General features: G+C 47.9%; 2 protein-coding genes across 3 annotated transcripts in view; both read right to left on the reverse strand.

Annotated features, from left to right (window-relative positions):
• LOC111231881 (GRAM domain-containing protein 2A-like) overlaps positions 1-4,657 on the reverse strand; it is a 25,703-nt gene extending 21,046 nt beyond the window's left edge. For both annotated transcript variants that reach the window (XM_022759146.1, XM_022759145.1), the window contains exon 1: positions 4,585-4,657. The gene's annotated coding sequence lies outside the window, so the exon portion shown is untranslated. The remainder of the gene's footprint in view (positions 1-4,584) is intronic.
• Positions 4,658-7,498: 2,841 nt separating this feature from the next.
• LOC111231885 (zinc finger protein 609-like) overlaps positions 7,499-16,924 on the reverse strand; it is a 37,690-nt gene continuing 28,264 nt past the window's right edge. Inside the window, exons 3-9 of the mRNA XM_022759152.1 lie at positions 15,355-15,580; positions 13,987-14,074; positions 11,500-13,666; positions 10,161-10,545; positions 9,141-9,491; positions 8,733-8,811; positions 7,499-7,697 (exon numbers count right to left, since the gene is read on the reverse strand). Coding sequence (XP_022614873.1) covers positions 8,738-8,811; positions 9,141-9,491; positions 10,161-10,545; positions 11,500-13,666; positions 13,987-14,074; positions 15,355-15,580 — 3,291 coding nt within the window. The 3' untranslated portion in view covers positions 7,499-7,697; positions 8,733-8,737. The remainder of the gene's footprint in view (positions 7,698-8,732; positions 8,812-9,140; positions 9,492-10,160; positions 10,546-11,499; positions 13,667-13,986; positions 14,075-15,354; positions 15,581-16,924) is intronic.

The following is a 16,924-nucleotide window of genomic DNA, read 5'->3' on the forward strand; positions in this document are numbered from 1 at the left end:
ACCACACACACAGAGAACCTCACACTGAGAGAACCTCACACACAGAGGAACCTCACACACACAGAGGAACCTTACACTCTGAGAGAACCTCACACACAGAGGAATCTCACACAGAGGAACCTCACACACACAGAGGAACCTTACACTCTGAGAGAACCTCACACACACAGACGAACCTCACACACACTGAGAGAACTTCACACACACTGAGAGAACCTCACACACTGAGAGAACCTCACACAGAGAGAACCTCACACTGAGAGAACCTCACACACAGAGAACCTCACACTGAGAGAACCTCACACACAGAGAACCTCACACTGAGAGAACCTCACACACATAGAGAACCTCACACAGAGAGAACCTCACACTTAGAGAACCTCACACACAGAGGAACCTCACACACACAGAGGAACCTTACACTCTGAGAGAACCTCACACACAGAGGAATCTCACACAGAGGAACCTCACACACGCAGAGGAACCTTACACTCTGAGAGAACCTCACACACAGAGGAATCTCACACAGAGGAACCTCACACACGCAGAGGAACCTTACACTCTGAGAGAACCTCACACACAGAGGAATCTCACACAGAGGAACCTCACACACGCAGAGGAACCTTACACTCTGAGAGAACCTCACACACAGAGGAATCTCACACAGAGGAACCTCACACACGCAGAGGAACCTTACACTCTGAGAGAACCTCACACACAGAGGAATCTCACACAGAGGAACCTCACACACGCAGAGGAACCTTACACTCTGAGAGAACCTCACACACAGAGGAATCTCACACAGAGGAACCTCACACACGCAGAGGAACCTTACACTCTGAGAGAACCTCACACACAGAGGAATCTCACACAGAGGAACCTCACACACGCAGAGGAACCTTACACTCTGAGAGAACCTCACACACAGAGGAATCTCACACAGAGGAACCTCACACACGCAGAGGAACCTTACACTCTGAGAGAACCTCACACACAGAGGAATCTCACACAGAGGAACCTCACACACGCAGAGGAACCTTACACTCTGAGAGAACCTCACACACAGAGGAATCTCACACAGAGGAACCTCACACACGCAGAGGAACCTTACACTCTGAGAGAACCTCACACACAGAGGAATCTCACACAGAGGAACCTCACACACGCAGAGGAACCTTACACTCTGAGAGAACCTCACACACAGAGGAATCTCACACAGAGGAACCTCACACACGCAGAGGAACCTTACACTCTGAGAGAACCTCACACACAGAGGAATCTCACACAGAGGAACCTCACACACGCAGAGGAACCTTACACTCTGAGAGAACCTCACACACAGAGGAATCTCACACAGAGGAACCTCACACACGCAGAGGAACCTTACACTCTGAGAGAACCTCACACACAGAGGAATCTCACACAGAGGAACCTCACACACGCAGAGGAACCTTACACTCTGAGAGAACCTCACACACAGAGGAATCTCACACAGAGGAACCTCACACACGCAGAGGAACCTTACACTCTGAGAGAACCTCACACACAGAGGAATCTCACACAGAGGAACCTCACACACGCAGAGGAACCTTACACTCTGAGAGAACCTCACACACAGAGGGATCTCACACAGAGGAACCTCACACACACAGAGGAACCTTACACTCTGAGAGAACCTCACACACAGAGGAATCTCACACAGAGGAACCTCACACACACAGAGGAACCTTACACTCTGAGAGAACCTCACACACACAGACGAACCTCACACACACTGAGAGAACTTCACACACACTGAGAGAACCTCACACACAGAGGAATCTCACACAGAGGAACCTCACACACGCAGAGGAACCTTACACTCTGAGAGAACCTCACACACACAGACGAACCTCACACACACTGAGAGAACTTCACACACACTGAGAGAACCTCACACACAGAGGAATCTCACACAGAGGAACCTCACACACGCAGAGGAACCTTACACTCTGAGAGAACCTCACACACACAGACGAACCTCACACACACTGAGAGAACTTCACACACACTGAGAGAACCTCACACACAGAGGAATCTCACACAGAGGAACCTCACACACGCAGAGGAACCTTACACTCTGAGAGAACCTCACACACACAGACGAACCTCACACACACTGAGAGAACTTCACACACACTGAGAGAACCTCACACACAGAGGAATCTCACACAGAGGAACCTCACACACGCAGAGGAACCTTACACTCTGAGAGAACCTCACACACAGAGGGATCTCACACAGAGGAACCTCACACACACAGAGGAACCTTACACTCTGAGAGAATCTCACACACACAGAGGAACCTTACACACACAGAGGAACCTTACACTCTGAGAGAACCTCACACACACTGAGAAAACCTCACACACAGAGGAACCTCACACACAGAGGAACCTTACACTCTGAGAGAACCTCACACACACTGAGAGAACCTCACACACAGAGGAATCTCACACACACAGAGGAACCTTACACTCTGAGAGAACCTCACACACACTGAGAGAACCTTACACACACAGAGGAATCTCACACACACAGAGGAATCTTACACTCTGAGAGAACCTCACTGACAGATTCTGAGCAGCAGACTGACACAGGAACCTCCTCCTGTGGGGGTTGCACAGAAGCTGCGTTCACAGCAGTTTGTCACAAAGTGTGTGAGACAACTTGAGACGAGTGTTTAGAGACTGAGGAACCTCCACATTCACTCGGACGTCCTTCATCTGTCCACTGGGACAGACACAAATGTCTGTGATGTGTTCAGGTAAACATGTAAATCAGCCACTAGACAATAATCTGGTTCTCATGTTTCACATCAACCAGCTGCTTCTTAAACATTCGGAGGAAAACCCCGAGTCTCAGAAACGGCTGACAGACCGAAAAAAAACAAACAACTAAAGAAGCAAAGTTCACCAACATGATGGTGATGAATAAGACCATTACATCACTGCATCAGCATCACTACTATTACTGATACTACTGACTATAACTGATTATTGATGACACTGCAGAGGAACAACAACAGATATTCACTGTATTTACTCCACCAGTGTTAGAAATGTAGACTACTGCACAACAGAGTGTCGGTTCTCTGCTCTCATCCTCGTCTCTGGAAAGTTTTAACCAACAAAGTTAAATCCTGGTAAAAACAACGTGGGCTCTGTTCCTCAAACGCACCTCAGGACGAAGATGAGAAAAGAGCTGAAGAAGCTTGTGTTTCTTGATGCTGGTGACGTGACCAGTGATGCTCTCATTTGATGTCAAAAAGGTGATTTATTTATGGTGTGGGATCAGCTGATTAATCAATTAGTTTATACATATATCTATACTACAACTTAATCTGCAGCTATTCTTTTAATTGATTCACGGTGCCCGTCATTTTTCAGACAAACATTTGTTCTTTCGTGTCCTACATTAAGTCTAACACGTGTTTCTGGGTCGTCGGTTGGACAGAAGAAGAAGAGCTGACGTCACTTCAGGCTCTGAGAAACTGAGACCGACATTTTTCTTACAGTTGATCAGTGAGCTGAGAAAATGATCAACAGATCAATCACTAATGATGGCGTGTCTGTTGTTTGACATCATGTGGGTCTAATACAGACATGACGACAGAATGACTGAATATGAATATTGCTGCACATTTAATTGAAATATAATAGAAATATCAACGTGGCCAAGTGCAATATACAAATCACAGGAGCTGCAGTTTTTTTTTTTGATGAAGGTAAAATGTGTCACATTGTTGAGCGTTGTTAGCATTAGCATTGTTAGCACCATCAGTGTTGAGATGCCCCGACCTACAGACCAGTTTCTCCAGACGTAAACAAAAATCACATCCTCATCATTTTTACATTTTTTCCTGTGAAAATTAAAACGGAGAATAAAAGTAGAATAAAATGGAAACACTCCAGTAAAGTGCAAGTATCTGAAAACTGTACTTAAGTGAAGTAAATGCAGTTATTTTCCAGCACAGGTGGCATCTACTGTAACAACCAGTGGTGGAGGAAACGTTCATATCTTTTTAAATACTCAATTAAAAGTTAAAAGAAATAACTTTTTACAACTATATTCTACCATCATGATCATTTTACTACTTACGTTTGATTCACTGCACAATTAAACATTTGTAATGTAAATTAAAGACTTATTATAATCAGTGAAAATCAATCATCATGTGAAAGTAGCTGCCGCTCAGATGATGCTGATTTCCTCTGAGCAGCAGAGAAGAAGAAGAGATCAAAACTGTCAATTACAAGTGTCTTTAAACTAAACACACATACAGTATCAGAATAAATGTACCTAGTTACTTCCCACCGCTGATCAGAGATCAATACAATTAAAACTACAACTCCCAGAATCAATAATACACAGACCTCACACTGCAGCTGGTGATATGATGGTTACAGCAGATAGAACACAGTAACGGTACCAGCGGGAAATACTACGACCATCACACTTTCAGCAGCAGCGTCTCCACACACACACACACACGCACGCACACACACACACACGCACAGTTTCATACAGAAGATTCACGCTTACCTGTGTGTATTCTGCAGTCCTCAATCAGGTCCGCTGAATTGCAGAAGGGTCCTGTGTGTCCGGTGTCCGCCCGTCCTGTCGCAGCGACCGGAGCAGAGCCGCCGCTGTCAGTCCGCTGGACCTGCACAGGTCAAGCTCCCTGCATTTAACAGAGCGTACAGGAAGACACCGGAAGTGACCTTCAAAATAAAAATCAGGTCGCTTGTGAAAATCAAAATAAAAGTATGGGAAATGTAAAAAATAAATAAATAAATAAATAAAAGCATGTGGAACGTGAATAATCAAATCAACGAATCAACTATTTTCTGATACAATGACGTATCAAACACAGTAATTATGGAACATAAAAACACAAACCTTGACGTGGGGTCTGAAGATCAGGTCACAAACCAGTCCTGGAGGTTTTGGGCTCATTCAACCTTTGCAATCCCAAATCAATCCGTTAATCAATCGACCTATTATCAATCAGTGGAACACCTCACATTTGAAGTGAACTCGCAGCTTTAGGATGGGACACTGCTGCTGAAGTGCTCCTGAGCAAGTCTCAGGTCAAACGTTCATTCAGGACTGAACGTCCACATGAAAACTGAAGAAACACTTGAGACACAACAGGATGAAAACTTGCAGGTGAAGGCTTCATCATCGTTTCATTTCCTCTGGCTGGAGATGAAACGTCTGTTGTTATTGTTTCTAATCTGCTCTGCAACTTCCTGTGGCTTTTCGAAAATACTGAGCAGCAGCAGCTTCGTTCAGTGCAAACACATCGCACAGGAAACATTCACATTTTCTCTTGGAGCCAAGCAATTTAATGTGAGACACTGAGCTTATAAACTCAACTTGATTTTTTTTACTAATCACAATCTGCATGAGAGACTGGCGCTGAGTGTTTGTGTGAATTGATCCTTTAATCTGCTGCCCAGCCCTTTAACAGAGCAGCAGCGCCTCCCTGTGGCTGAACCACCACACTACACCCTGAACAAACGGAGTCTGTTCAGACTTTAACAGGAAAAATCTGTAGATCTGTGGAATTTGATTTTTTTTATTTGACTTATGTAAACTGGCCCTTGTGCAGAGTATGGACGATTGATTATTACCTGATACTCACCTGTGCAGGAGAAGGTGGTTTCTGGATTTGCTCAGAGAACCGAGAGCAACAGTTTTATGTTTGATCACGTCAAATCCTGTTTTGATTATTATTTTATTTTGAAAAGTCAACCAGAGTATATATGATAAACTCCGGTTTCAGTTACTGAAAATATTAAACATCTGCTCATGTTTGTAAGTGTAGTCTTCCCTGACCCTCTAACTTTTCATCTGGCGCCACCTTCAGGTCACATTTATATCTGCCCAGGTTTCTGTTTTACTGCTGTTCATGAACATCCTTACAGACGGTTGAGAACTGAACTGAGGTCTGTTTAAACCTCATGTCGCGTCTCTATTAACTGACTTGTTTTTGATGCAAGGAGGTGAAGTAAAAATTCATTTTTCTTTAATGTTGTTGACACTTAAAATCCTCATTAAGCCACTGATCCACTTTACCTCCACTTCAGTCACTGATTTCCTACATTTCCCACAATCCTCTTGGAAAACTCGGAGCTGTGAGTTGAAGTGTATGGAGAGTTAGAAAGTGCCGTTTGAATCCAGATGACGTTAATGACGTGGTAAATCTCCAACCTGCATTGCATTCTGGTCCATTTCCTGCTCCTGTGATGTCAGAGAAAGAAGCTTTGATCTTCGGTTGTGATCATTTAGTTTTTATTTAGTCGCCTGCAGCTGCTCTCAACATCTGGATACACGTCACAGAACTGAACAGGAGGCGACAACTTTCAGCAGATTTAAAATATTTTCACTTATTTTTAAATGAAAGAAATTTCTTTTTTACATTATTAACCTCCTGATTTTACTGGGATATAAATGTAAAGCTGGTTCCTCCGATGGAAACAAAGTTCAGGTTCCTGAGGTTCTAAAACGGTTCCTACAGTGGAACCAGACTATAAATGTACTTTTTTACATGATTTTAACTTGTTTGTAGAAAACCTCATTTACCAACACGATGTCTGAAATGTGATTTCAGTGACTGAACGACACGTTTAGATTTTTAAAGTGCAGACATTAATATTATTTCAACACAGCTGTCCCAGCTTTTATTTTGAAAGTGGATGGAGAGGTCTAAGAGAACAACGCCTCCGGGTCAAATCATCGGGATCACAGGGCGTCCCGGTCCCGTTTGTTTCATCTCATAGTCCCGGTCACAGCTGAAGGAATGAGGAGTCGGGGGTCGGGGGCCGTTCCACCAGCTACAGGTTTAATATCAGATCAACAACAGTAGAAAAACAGAGGCTACAGACAAAAAGAAGAGTAGGAAATCCAACAGCATCCAACAGGCTCTTTAAAATAATTCCTCTGTACAGTATTTACACACACACACACACACACACACACACACACACACACATACACAGAGTACAGTACAGCTACACACTGAGGGGGCGGGTGGGTGGGGTGGGGGTGGGGGGCGTTGACTCCCCGTCAGTCAGTCCGAGGCTGCAGCTTCAGTCCGAACGCTGCGCTGTGATTGGTCCGTCCTCCTCCGTCCACAGTGTTTTTTTTTTTTAATTTCAGGTGAAGCTGAGACGCGTCCAGGTGAGTCCACAGCTGGTTCTGGTCCTCGGAGAGGTCAGAGGTCACGCCGGTAAAGGCCGAATCAGAACCGTCTGACCCCCCCCCCCCCCCCCCCCCCCGAAACAACAACAGCTGCTTCTCTGTACGTCCCAGCAGCACCGATGGCCTGCAGCGCCTCAGTGTGTCTCCACCCACCAGGTCCACTCTGTCCTCCGTCTGAGCCAGAACCTCTGCACCGAGCACCAGTGGTACCTGTGGAACCAGCAGGACCAGCAGGACCAGCAGGACCAGCAGGACCAGCAGGACCAGCAGGACCAGGCCTTCGGTCCTCCGGTCCAGTCTGGCGAGGAGCAGAGCGGCCGGCTGAACGTCCAGGCAGAGAAATCAAACATACACAAACACCATTGAACTGATGTTGAAACAGAAACGTTTCCTCATGTGATCCAGTCACATGACTCCGGGCAGGGGGGAAGTCAGCCAATCAGGTGTGCCTGTAGGAGGTGAGAAGACATTATTGGTCAAAAGGGAGTCGACCTAGCTCCGCCTCAAAAACCACACCCACATGACCCCGAGGCCACAACAGGAAGTGGACCGGCGGCAGAGACCAGGACCGGGCTGGAGGGACACAGCTGGTCTCAGTGTCATGTTAGTTTAACATTACTGACACAGGTGAAGCTGAAGAACGTCTTTATTCAACGCGCTCACACACAGGACAGTGCTGGTCCAGGTGAGGCAGAACCCAGAACCAGGACCTTGCAGGTCCAGGGTCATGTTACAGGTCATTCAGGTTTTCATTCTTTTATTTTCATTAAGACATTTTGATCTCAGGTGAATCTGTTTGTGGATTAAAGAGAAAGATTTGAGCAGTTTAATATTTCCGCCTTCATAACCTGCAGCTTTTATTGTTACTCAGTGGCAGTTAATCTGCCGACGACATACAGACACATCATCATGACTAGGGATGGGAATCGATAAGGTTTTATTGAAACCAACGCCATTATTGATTCTGCTCATCGATCCGATCCTTTATCGATTCCTGCGGATGTTCTGTGTGGTAAGAAGTTAAGCCACACCTCCTCGACTCCTTCGTTGTGGTTACTGCCTCTACAAAACGTGACGTCATTGTTTTGTAAGGGGGAGGTTGAAGGCATCGATGAGGGAATCGTTAAGCATGAAGGCGGATGATGTCGATGGGTGGAACCAGTTGGAACCGGTTCTCGTTCCCATCCTCATCATGACGGTCTTCTTCTTCCTCATTTCTTTTTTTGGCAACTTTAACACCAGGAAACTCACTTCAACATACTTCCTGTCTGATGCTTTGTTTGTGTCTGACTTTGAATAAACTAAAAACAATGATTAACTCTGACCTTTGACCCCTGAGGGATCAGGTTTCTCTCTGCTGCAGTCACATCAACAAACATCCAGACCAGTAGATGGCGCTACAGACTGCAGCAGAGGAGTGTGTGTGTGTGTGAGTGTGTGAGTGTGTGTGTGTGTGTGTGTGTGTGTGTGTGTGTGTGTCTTACCGTTCTCACCTCCGTGCGGGGGGGTACATGGACGGGGCGGACGCTTGCTGACTGGCGACGATGGCTGAGGAGGAGAGGCCTGAGAGAGACACACACACATCAGACAGATCCAACATGGCCGACGGGTCAAAGTCTGATCAGTGTAGTGATCAAAACCAACCCACAATTCCTTTCCTCAAATCCCAGCAGACCTTTTAAATAATATGCAGGGGGGGGGGGCTGATGAGGAAAAACTACTGAGCTGCATTATGGGAAATGTAGGAACCGGTCTCAGGACATTTTTCTGCGGCATTTGACATTTTATTCTGATGTTTTAGATTTTCTGCAGCTGCTGGAAACATCTGGATGTGTCATCACACACCTGGACAGACAGGTGTGTGTGTGTGTGTGTGTGTGTGTGTGTCTCACCTGAGGCGTAGGACAGGTCGTACTGTCCCGACAGCAGTGGGAATCCCAGGTGATGGTGGGAGGGCAGGATACGTTGGGAGGGTGAGGATCGCGGCCGGTCGCCCTCTCTCTCTCTCTCTCTCTCCCGCTCTCTCTCTCTCTCCCGGTCGCGGTCGTGCGGGATCTTGCCGTCCTGGATGGACGGGGACTTGCTCTTGTACTGGCTGGCGTGCTGCTGCAGCAGGTCCAGAGCTTTGGCCTCACAGGGCGGCTTCACCGTCGGACTCGACCTGGAGGGTTTCTCCCCCTCCTCCCCCGCCGCCACCTTCCCCCCGTACGAGGTGAAGGAGTAACCGGCCGGCAGGTACGAGCCTGAGGACCAAGGTTTCAGTGTTTGAACACAGAGATTCACAGTGAGATGAAATTCCATTGAGTTTTATTTGTTTTTATTCCTTTATATATTCGAAGCTGTTTTACTGGTTTGTCTTTTTATTCTGATTATTTTCTGGATTTTTTTGTTTCCATCATCCTGCTTTTATCTTTATTTCCACTTTTATTTCTGGTTTGACTCTCTTCCAAACATCTTCTGTTTTAGCGTTTTATCATTCGATCTTTACAGAAAGGTCTCTTCATTTTTATTGTCTTACCTTTTATTTCTGGTTTCACTCACTTTAAAACATCTCCTCTGTTTTAGTATTTCATTATTTTATCTTTATCACTCTATCGTTCTTTGTCTTCAGCGTTTCCTCACTTCCTGTTATTGTCTTATTTTTATTGTTTTATTTATTACTTGGTCATTTATTGTTCTGTGAAGGGAGGAAGGTTTTTTATGCTTTTATTCTGTAAAGCACTTTGTGTTGCGTTGTGTGTATGAAAAGTGTGACACAAATAAAGTCTGACTGATTGATTGATATTTCTGTCTGCAGCACAGACCTCAAACCAAAGCCAGTGTCAAACATCATAAAGCAGACGACTCGTGACCCCCCTGGTGATGAACCTGATAAACCTGGTTCACCCCCCCACCCCCCACCCCTCTCTTACCGGGGTAGTTCTGCATCATGACGGAGGGCATGCCTCTGTAGCCGGGGTGGCTGGGCTCGTAGCCCTGACTGTAGGCGTAAGGTCCGTGCATGTAGGGCATGTAGCCCTGGTGCTGGGCCAGGGGGGAGGAGAACTGCATGTGCGGGGGATGCGCCTCCTTCCCTCCCCCTCGGTGCTCCTCCGGAGGCAGCTGAGTCCTGCCCTCCGCCCCCTCCTTCACCTCCTCCTTCTGGAGTCCCTCCTTCGGCCGCGGCCTCTCCTCCTTCCTGTCTTTCCTGTCCCGCTCTCGCTCCCTCTCGTCCTTCCACCTGTCCTCCTCCTGAGGCTTAGGAGCCTCCGAGTATTTGTGTGGGTAGACGTAGGGCCACAGGCGGGAGTCGGGCTCCTGAGGAGAAGAGCAACAGGTGAGTCAGGTGACCAGTGAAGGTGACAGGAAACACAGGGACAGAGAGAAGACGAGTCCGACCTGCTCAGGTAAGGAAGATTCTCACTTGTAAACTTGATAATTCCTAAAATCTATTCATTCATCTGTTAATCTGTAAATATTTTACTGGTTTTTAATTTAATTTACATATTTTATCATCTTTTGTCTTTCTATTGTCCATCGTCATTGTCAAGCACTTTGAGCTGCATCCCGTGTATGATGCTCTGTAAATAAAGTTTATTATTATCATCATTGTTATTATTGTTATAAGTCTATGAGTCGTCCTGCAGCTCCGCCCTCAGTACAGACTTGTTTTGATTGGTTGAACCTGCGTTCAGCCTCCTGCTCTGTGATTTACTGCAGCTGAATTCAGAAATAAAGTTTGTGTGTCTCGTCAGGATGAAACACTGAGACAGTTATTACCTGTAGGTTATTACCTGTAGATTATTACATGTAGGTTATTACCTGTAGGTTATTACCTGTAGATTATTACATGTAGGTTATTACATGTAGGTTATTACATGTAGGTTATTACCTGTAGGTTATTACCTGTAGATTATTACATGTAGGTTATTACCTGTAGGTTATTACATGTAGGTTATTACCTGTAGGTTATTACCTGTAGGTTATTACCTGTAGATTATTACCTGTAGATTATTACATGTAGGTTATTACATGTAGGTTATTACATGTAGATTGCGTCTTTATTAACTGATCTTCACACTGTCAAAATAAACCTCCTCCAGGCTGATGACAGGAGTTGAGGTCAGAGGTCAGAGGTCAGAGGTGACATGAAGCTGCTGTTTGTACTTTCAACTGTATTTTGTAATGAATGAATAAATGAATGTAATTAATGATCTTGTGTTTCTGAGGAAGTCGACTCAACTGGTCACATGGTGTAAAAGTGAACGTTACCTGTCTGTACCACATGGCCTGCTCCACACCTGTTGGCCTCCCTGATTCCACCCCCGGTTTGGCCTCCTCCTTCCCATGATGCCCTGGTTCACTCAGCTTCATCTTCAGACCCTCCGGCTGGGCGGCGGGGGCCTTGGTGTCCTCCCCCTTCGCCATGATGACAGACTTGGCCTGTTCTGAGGCCGGCGGAGGCGGCGGCGGCTCTTTGGGCTTGGCCGGGTTCAGCCCACCCTTGGCGCCAAGGTCGGTGAGGCTGGGGGCTCTGGACAGCGTGGGGGGCACTGAGGCTTTCTGCTTCCACTCTTCCTTCCCGCCCCCCTCCCGCTCTTTGCCCTCAGCCTTCTTGTCGGCCTGCCGCTGCCGCTCCTCGTACTGCTGGCGGTAGGCGGGGTTAGAGGCCAGCAGGTGGGCGTGGTAGGCCTGGTCGGGGGAGTAGGAGTAGGGGGGGACGTAGTACTGGTTGTAGTACAGAGGCTGGGTGTACATGTTGGGGCGCTGCTGGATGACAGATGGCTGCTGAGGCCCCGGCTCCACCTTCCTCTCCTCCTGAGGCTCCGCCTTCAGTTTGCCCTCCTCCCCCACCTCCGGCTCCTCCTCCTTCTTCACCTTCATCTGAGCGCCCTCGGCGTGAGGCGGGGCTGCAGGTGCTGCCCCCGGGCTGGGGTTGGGGTAACTGGGGGAGTAGTAGGAGTCGTAGTTGGGGTAGTAGGGCGACTCCTTACTGGAGGGCTGGGGGGGGAACAGTGCCTTCTTGGCGCCTTCACGAGGCACCTGGTCGGGCTCCGACTTCACCTTCACCCCCTCCGCCTTCCCCTCTCCGTCCTCCCCCGCGTCGGAGATGTCGGAGTAGGCGGGGCTGCTGGTTTTGACGGACGCGTTGTCTGCGCCGTTCTGGTTGAGGTGGAGGGGGGGCGCGAGGCCGGCCTCCATCCTGCTGGCCACGCCGATGGAGGGGCTGGGGGCGTTGTCGGAGAAGCTGTACACCTTGTCGGCCTCCGCCTTGATGCTGGCGAGGCGACTCTGATGAGCTTCCGTCGAGCCGTTGAGCAAAGCGTCCGACACCTCCGAGTACGGGCTCTTCCCCTCCTCCGGCCGCCCCCCCTTACACATCGCCTTCGGGCTGTCCCCCTCCTTCCCCCCCTCCCTCTTCTTCTTGTCCTTCTTCTTCTTGTCCTTGGCGAGGGCAGGGCTGGAGGCGGGGTCGGCCAGCGGCGGGGGTTTAGGCTGGATGCTCTTCAGCTGCGGGCTCTTAGGGACGGACTGTACCACTGAGCCCAGGGCGGGGGAGGACGCCTGCAGGGCGTAGGGTGAGGGGGCTCCGGGGGCGGCGGGGGCCACGGGGCGGTTCGGTTTCAAGCCTTTCTGGGTCAGTTTATCGGGCTTGCCCCCGCCCGCCATCTTCTTGGCTTTTCTGTCGTCCATCCCGTCGTTGCTGGCCTCGTCGGTCAAACACGCCCCCTCCTCGCCGCCGTCCGTCACCTCAGGCTCCGCCTCCCCTGCCTTCTTCTTCCCCTTTGACGTCATTTTCCCCGATGAGGGGGAGGGGGCGTCAAAGCCGCGTCCTTTGGGCGTGGTGGAGCGGGCAGGGGATATGGCGGCACCATTGCAGGAGGCGGGGTCAGGATGGAGGGCGGGGTCATCGCCGTACTCACTGTCTCCGTCCTGGTCCAATCGAACGTCGTGGTCGTTGTGGGCTCGAGCCTGGTGGTACTTCAGCCCGTTGATGTGCTTGTACTTCTTGTTACAGTTGGGGTGGGGGCAGTCGATGAGTACGGGGGAGGGGCAAGTACGGTCCAGCTGCGGGGGGGGCAGGGGGTCAGATTTACCTCCAGGGAGGGGGGGCGCGGCTCCGGTGGAGTTGGTTCTCATGCGTTTGGAGGCCTTGGTGTCCTCCGAGCTGGAGGTGGGCTCCATGTCCGAGGTGGGCTTGGTCTTCCTCTTGGCGGAGGAGGGGCTGGCCTTGGCGTCCTCGGCACCGCCGGCCGTCTGGCTGCCTCGCCGCCCTTTGCTGTTGGCGGCGGCTCCGCGCGTCTTACTGCTGCCGCTGCCTTTGTTGTCCGACGAGTTGCTGTTGTCGTTGAGCGGTGTGTTGCTGCTGGGACGCATCCTCTTGCCCCGCCCACGACCGCTCCGCATCTCCACGTCACTGGTCGGAGACTCACAGAACCTGACGACACGCAGAGACGCAGCCAGTCAGTTAAACCTTTGGTGCTACTGTAAAGATTCAGCTGCAGGATGTTACGATGTGGAGTGACGGTTTCTGTCAGTGATGCTCGATCGATCAACTGGTTGTCATTTAAAATACATGAGCAGTAGATCGGCATTAATGCTCCTAGTCACCTGTCGTCAATACTCTGGTGCCGGCGGCTGAGAGAAGTGTAGCTCATGATCAGTTTTCTGACGACTGATCGATCAACAAACTAATAATTCAAGCTCCACAATCATAGACTCATTAATGTGTGTGTGTGTGTGTGTGTGTTGAAGTACCTCGGTGGGGCCCAGTCGTGTCTCGTACAGTCCAGCAGGGTTCCCACATACGTCTTGTTCCTCCAGGTGACGTTGACAACCAGCATACCTACACACACACACACACACACACACACACACACACACACACACACACACACACACACACCAGACGTGACTCCTCCTCCTGCTGCTCAGAGGTTGTGAGGTTTCTGAGGTCCAGTCACATCAGAGAGAAACTGAAGCTTGAGGCTCAACTTTCCACCAACAGCAGGTGAAGCTGCTTCCTGTCACCTCCACATACACACACACACACCGCTCAGAGTGTGAGTGTGAGTGTGTGTGTGTGTACATCCAGGATTTTATCTTCTTACCTTAGATCAACCTAACTTCATGTTTGTTATTTCTTCACAAAATAAAAGTCTTATTTTATAAAAGTTATTTTGTACCTCTCATCATTAACTCTCAAAGCACCTGTGAAGACAACTGTCTAAAAACTTCTGTGTGACAGTTGTTTGAGTACATCTCCCCGGCGTCGGGCCGATTCTGGCCTTTTCATCAGGTCGATGTCTAGAGTTCAACATTCGATGTTTTAAAAAACATTTTCTTTTCTTTGAAAATAAAAGTATCTCGCAGTTCATGGCACACAGCTCAAGCCTCAGTGGTGTTGATGCTCCATGACTGAAGAAACCAAACAAACTTACACAGACCTAGAAATCTGCTTCTGTGCTGCATTCACTGTCCCTCTGATCCGTTAAACAGATGCACGCCTAATGTTTTAAAGTGAAAGTCTCAGTCCTTTGTTTTCCTGTTTCCTGAATTTAATAGGTTCATGACGTGTTTGAGGATGACAAGAGGATTTGAAAACAGTCCCATCAACACTAAGAGTTCCAGCTGAATAAAAGGTAAAACAGGATGTGATGTTGGGATGTGTCTTTTAGAAACAATCCTTTATAATGTGTATGACTTTTTAATCACAGATTTCCTCCTGAAATTAATTTGGCTGATTTCATCCTCTTCCTCAATCTCCTTTCTGTTTTACACAAACAGGCTCAACAGGACTACATGACCTAATGTGAGTTCCTCGTCGTCTATTTCGTGTGTGTCGAGGAAATATGTTTTTTATTTTAGATTTTTCTTTATAAAACCTTTTAGAATTTTTAAATCTCACCACAGCCCTTTTTTATTCCTTTAATGCCTCACGATTTTAAATTTTATTAATTGTGCAAAAACAAAATGAAAAACGAGCTGTTTGATTTCATGGAGAACAATATAATAATTCTGCTGGAAGCGGCTTAATGTCGAGATCATCAACAAAATCTGACTCAGCAGACCTCCAGCCTCAGATCTGAGACTCCAGCCTCGGTGTATCAGACGGCGTGAACTCACCGTCCTCCGTCTCCTGCCACACGATGCCCTCCAGGTTGACGCTGGTGCCTGGCTCACAGGGTCCCAGGCACTCCGGCTCGGTGGCCAGCGCGGCGTCCGCCGTGTTCACCGCTACTGAGCGCGTGCGAACCATGATCTGCTCACAGGGAGACGAGATGTCGCTGTTGGCGACGGGAGCGAGGAGGTGGAGAGGGGGAGGAGCGGGGGTGGAGACTGGAGACTCCATCTGGAGGCGGAGGGAGACAGAGAGGAGAGAGACGAGTTAGGACTGAAAACACGTAACAGAGACACAGGTCAACATGTCCGTCCATAGGTGGGTCAATAAAGCAGATAGATCCAGTCCCAGAGAGCGTTTACCCACAGGTCACCATGACAACAGAGTCCATAAGACTGAAGGCATTTATTCAAAACAAACTTTACAAACAAAGTCATGACACCCAGCAGCTGAATTGAATGACAACGCTTCACGTTTTAAAAGTATATTTCACCATTTCATCTGTCCAGGAGCTGGAGGAGAAGGGAGGGGGCTAAGGGAGGAGCTGGGAGGAGGAGGGGGGACGATGGTGAGAGCAGTGAAAGGAGAAATAAAGAAACAAAGGACAGGAGGAGGAGGAGGATGATGAAGGGGGGGCAGTGCGGAGGACCCTGACCCTGTAATTATCAGGTGGGAAACAGCTGGTGGTGGGGGGGGGCAGAACAGGAAGCACTGGGAAGGTGTCAGCCGTCGCTGTGGAAACGCTCCCACACAGAAGTGGATGTAAAGGAACGATGGAGTGAATTTGGTTGTTTTCTGATTTAAAACGTGACTGAGGCCCAGACACGGCGTGCCGACCATGAGCCACAACGTCCCCGGTCTGAGTCCCACAGGGAAACACCTCCCTCTTCCTCGCCTCCTCGTCTCTCCTCTGTCCACTGGAAGACAGAGGAACCAAGTCTCTAAAGTTTCTAAATGAACCCTGACTCTTCAGTGATGGGAGTAACTCCTGAGAGCTGCAGACGTGTTGAAATGTGTCACTGCACTTCAGGTTAGTGAAGACGCACGAGACTAAAGGACGTCTAAAGACATGTCCATAAAATCTACTGATAGAAACACTGGAAAAAAAAGACAAAAAGACATAATGTCACTTATTAGAGATAAATTCATTTATTAGAGATAAAGTCACTTATTAGAGATAATGTCACTTATTGGAATGAATGTCTATTATATAAAGTGAAAGCTGCATTTCTGAGTTCAGTTTTTCTAACTGCTGGGAACAATTAAAATGAAATAAATATTAAATTGAGGAAAAAACTGAAGACAGACCATGAATGAGATAAACCTGAAATAAACCAGTTTCAGGTCTTTGCTGCTTCTTCGTGGTGCCAACAGTCAGAAAATGTAACATTAAAGCAAGTCGGAGTTAATTCAGGACTGTCTGATTATTATTGATGATTTGATGCAGAAGTTTTCGTACTGACACAAAAACACTTTTTCATATTTGACTATGACAAAAGTAAAAGTTTTTTTCATTTAAAAGATGACTCATGTTTTCATACAGACTCAACAATCAATACATGTAAAAAAAAGAAA

The sequence above is a fragment of the Seriola dumerili genome, unplaced genomic scaffold (assembly GCF_002260705.1).
Source record: "Seriola dumerili isolate Sdu_G_001 unplaced genomic scaffold, Sdu_1.0 BDQW01000320.1, whole genome shotgun sequence".
Taxonomy (NCBI): domain Eukaryota; kingdom Metazoa; phylum Chordata; class Actinopteri; order Carangiformes; family Carangidae; genus Seriola; species Seriola dumerili.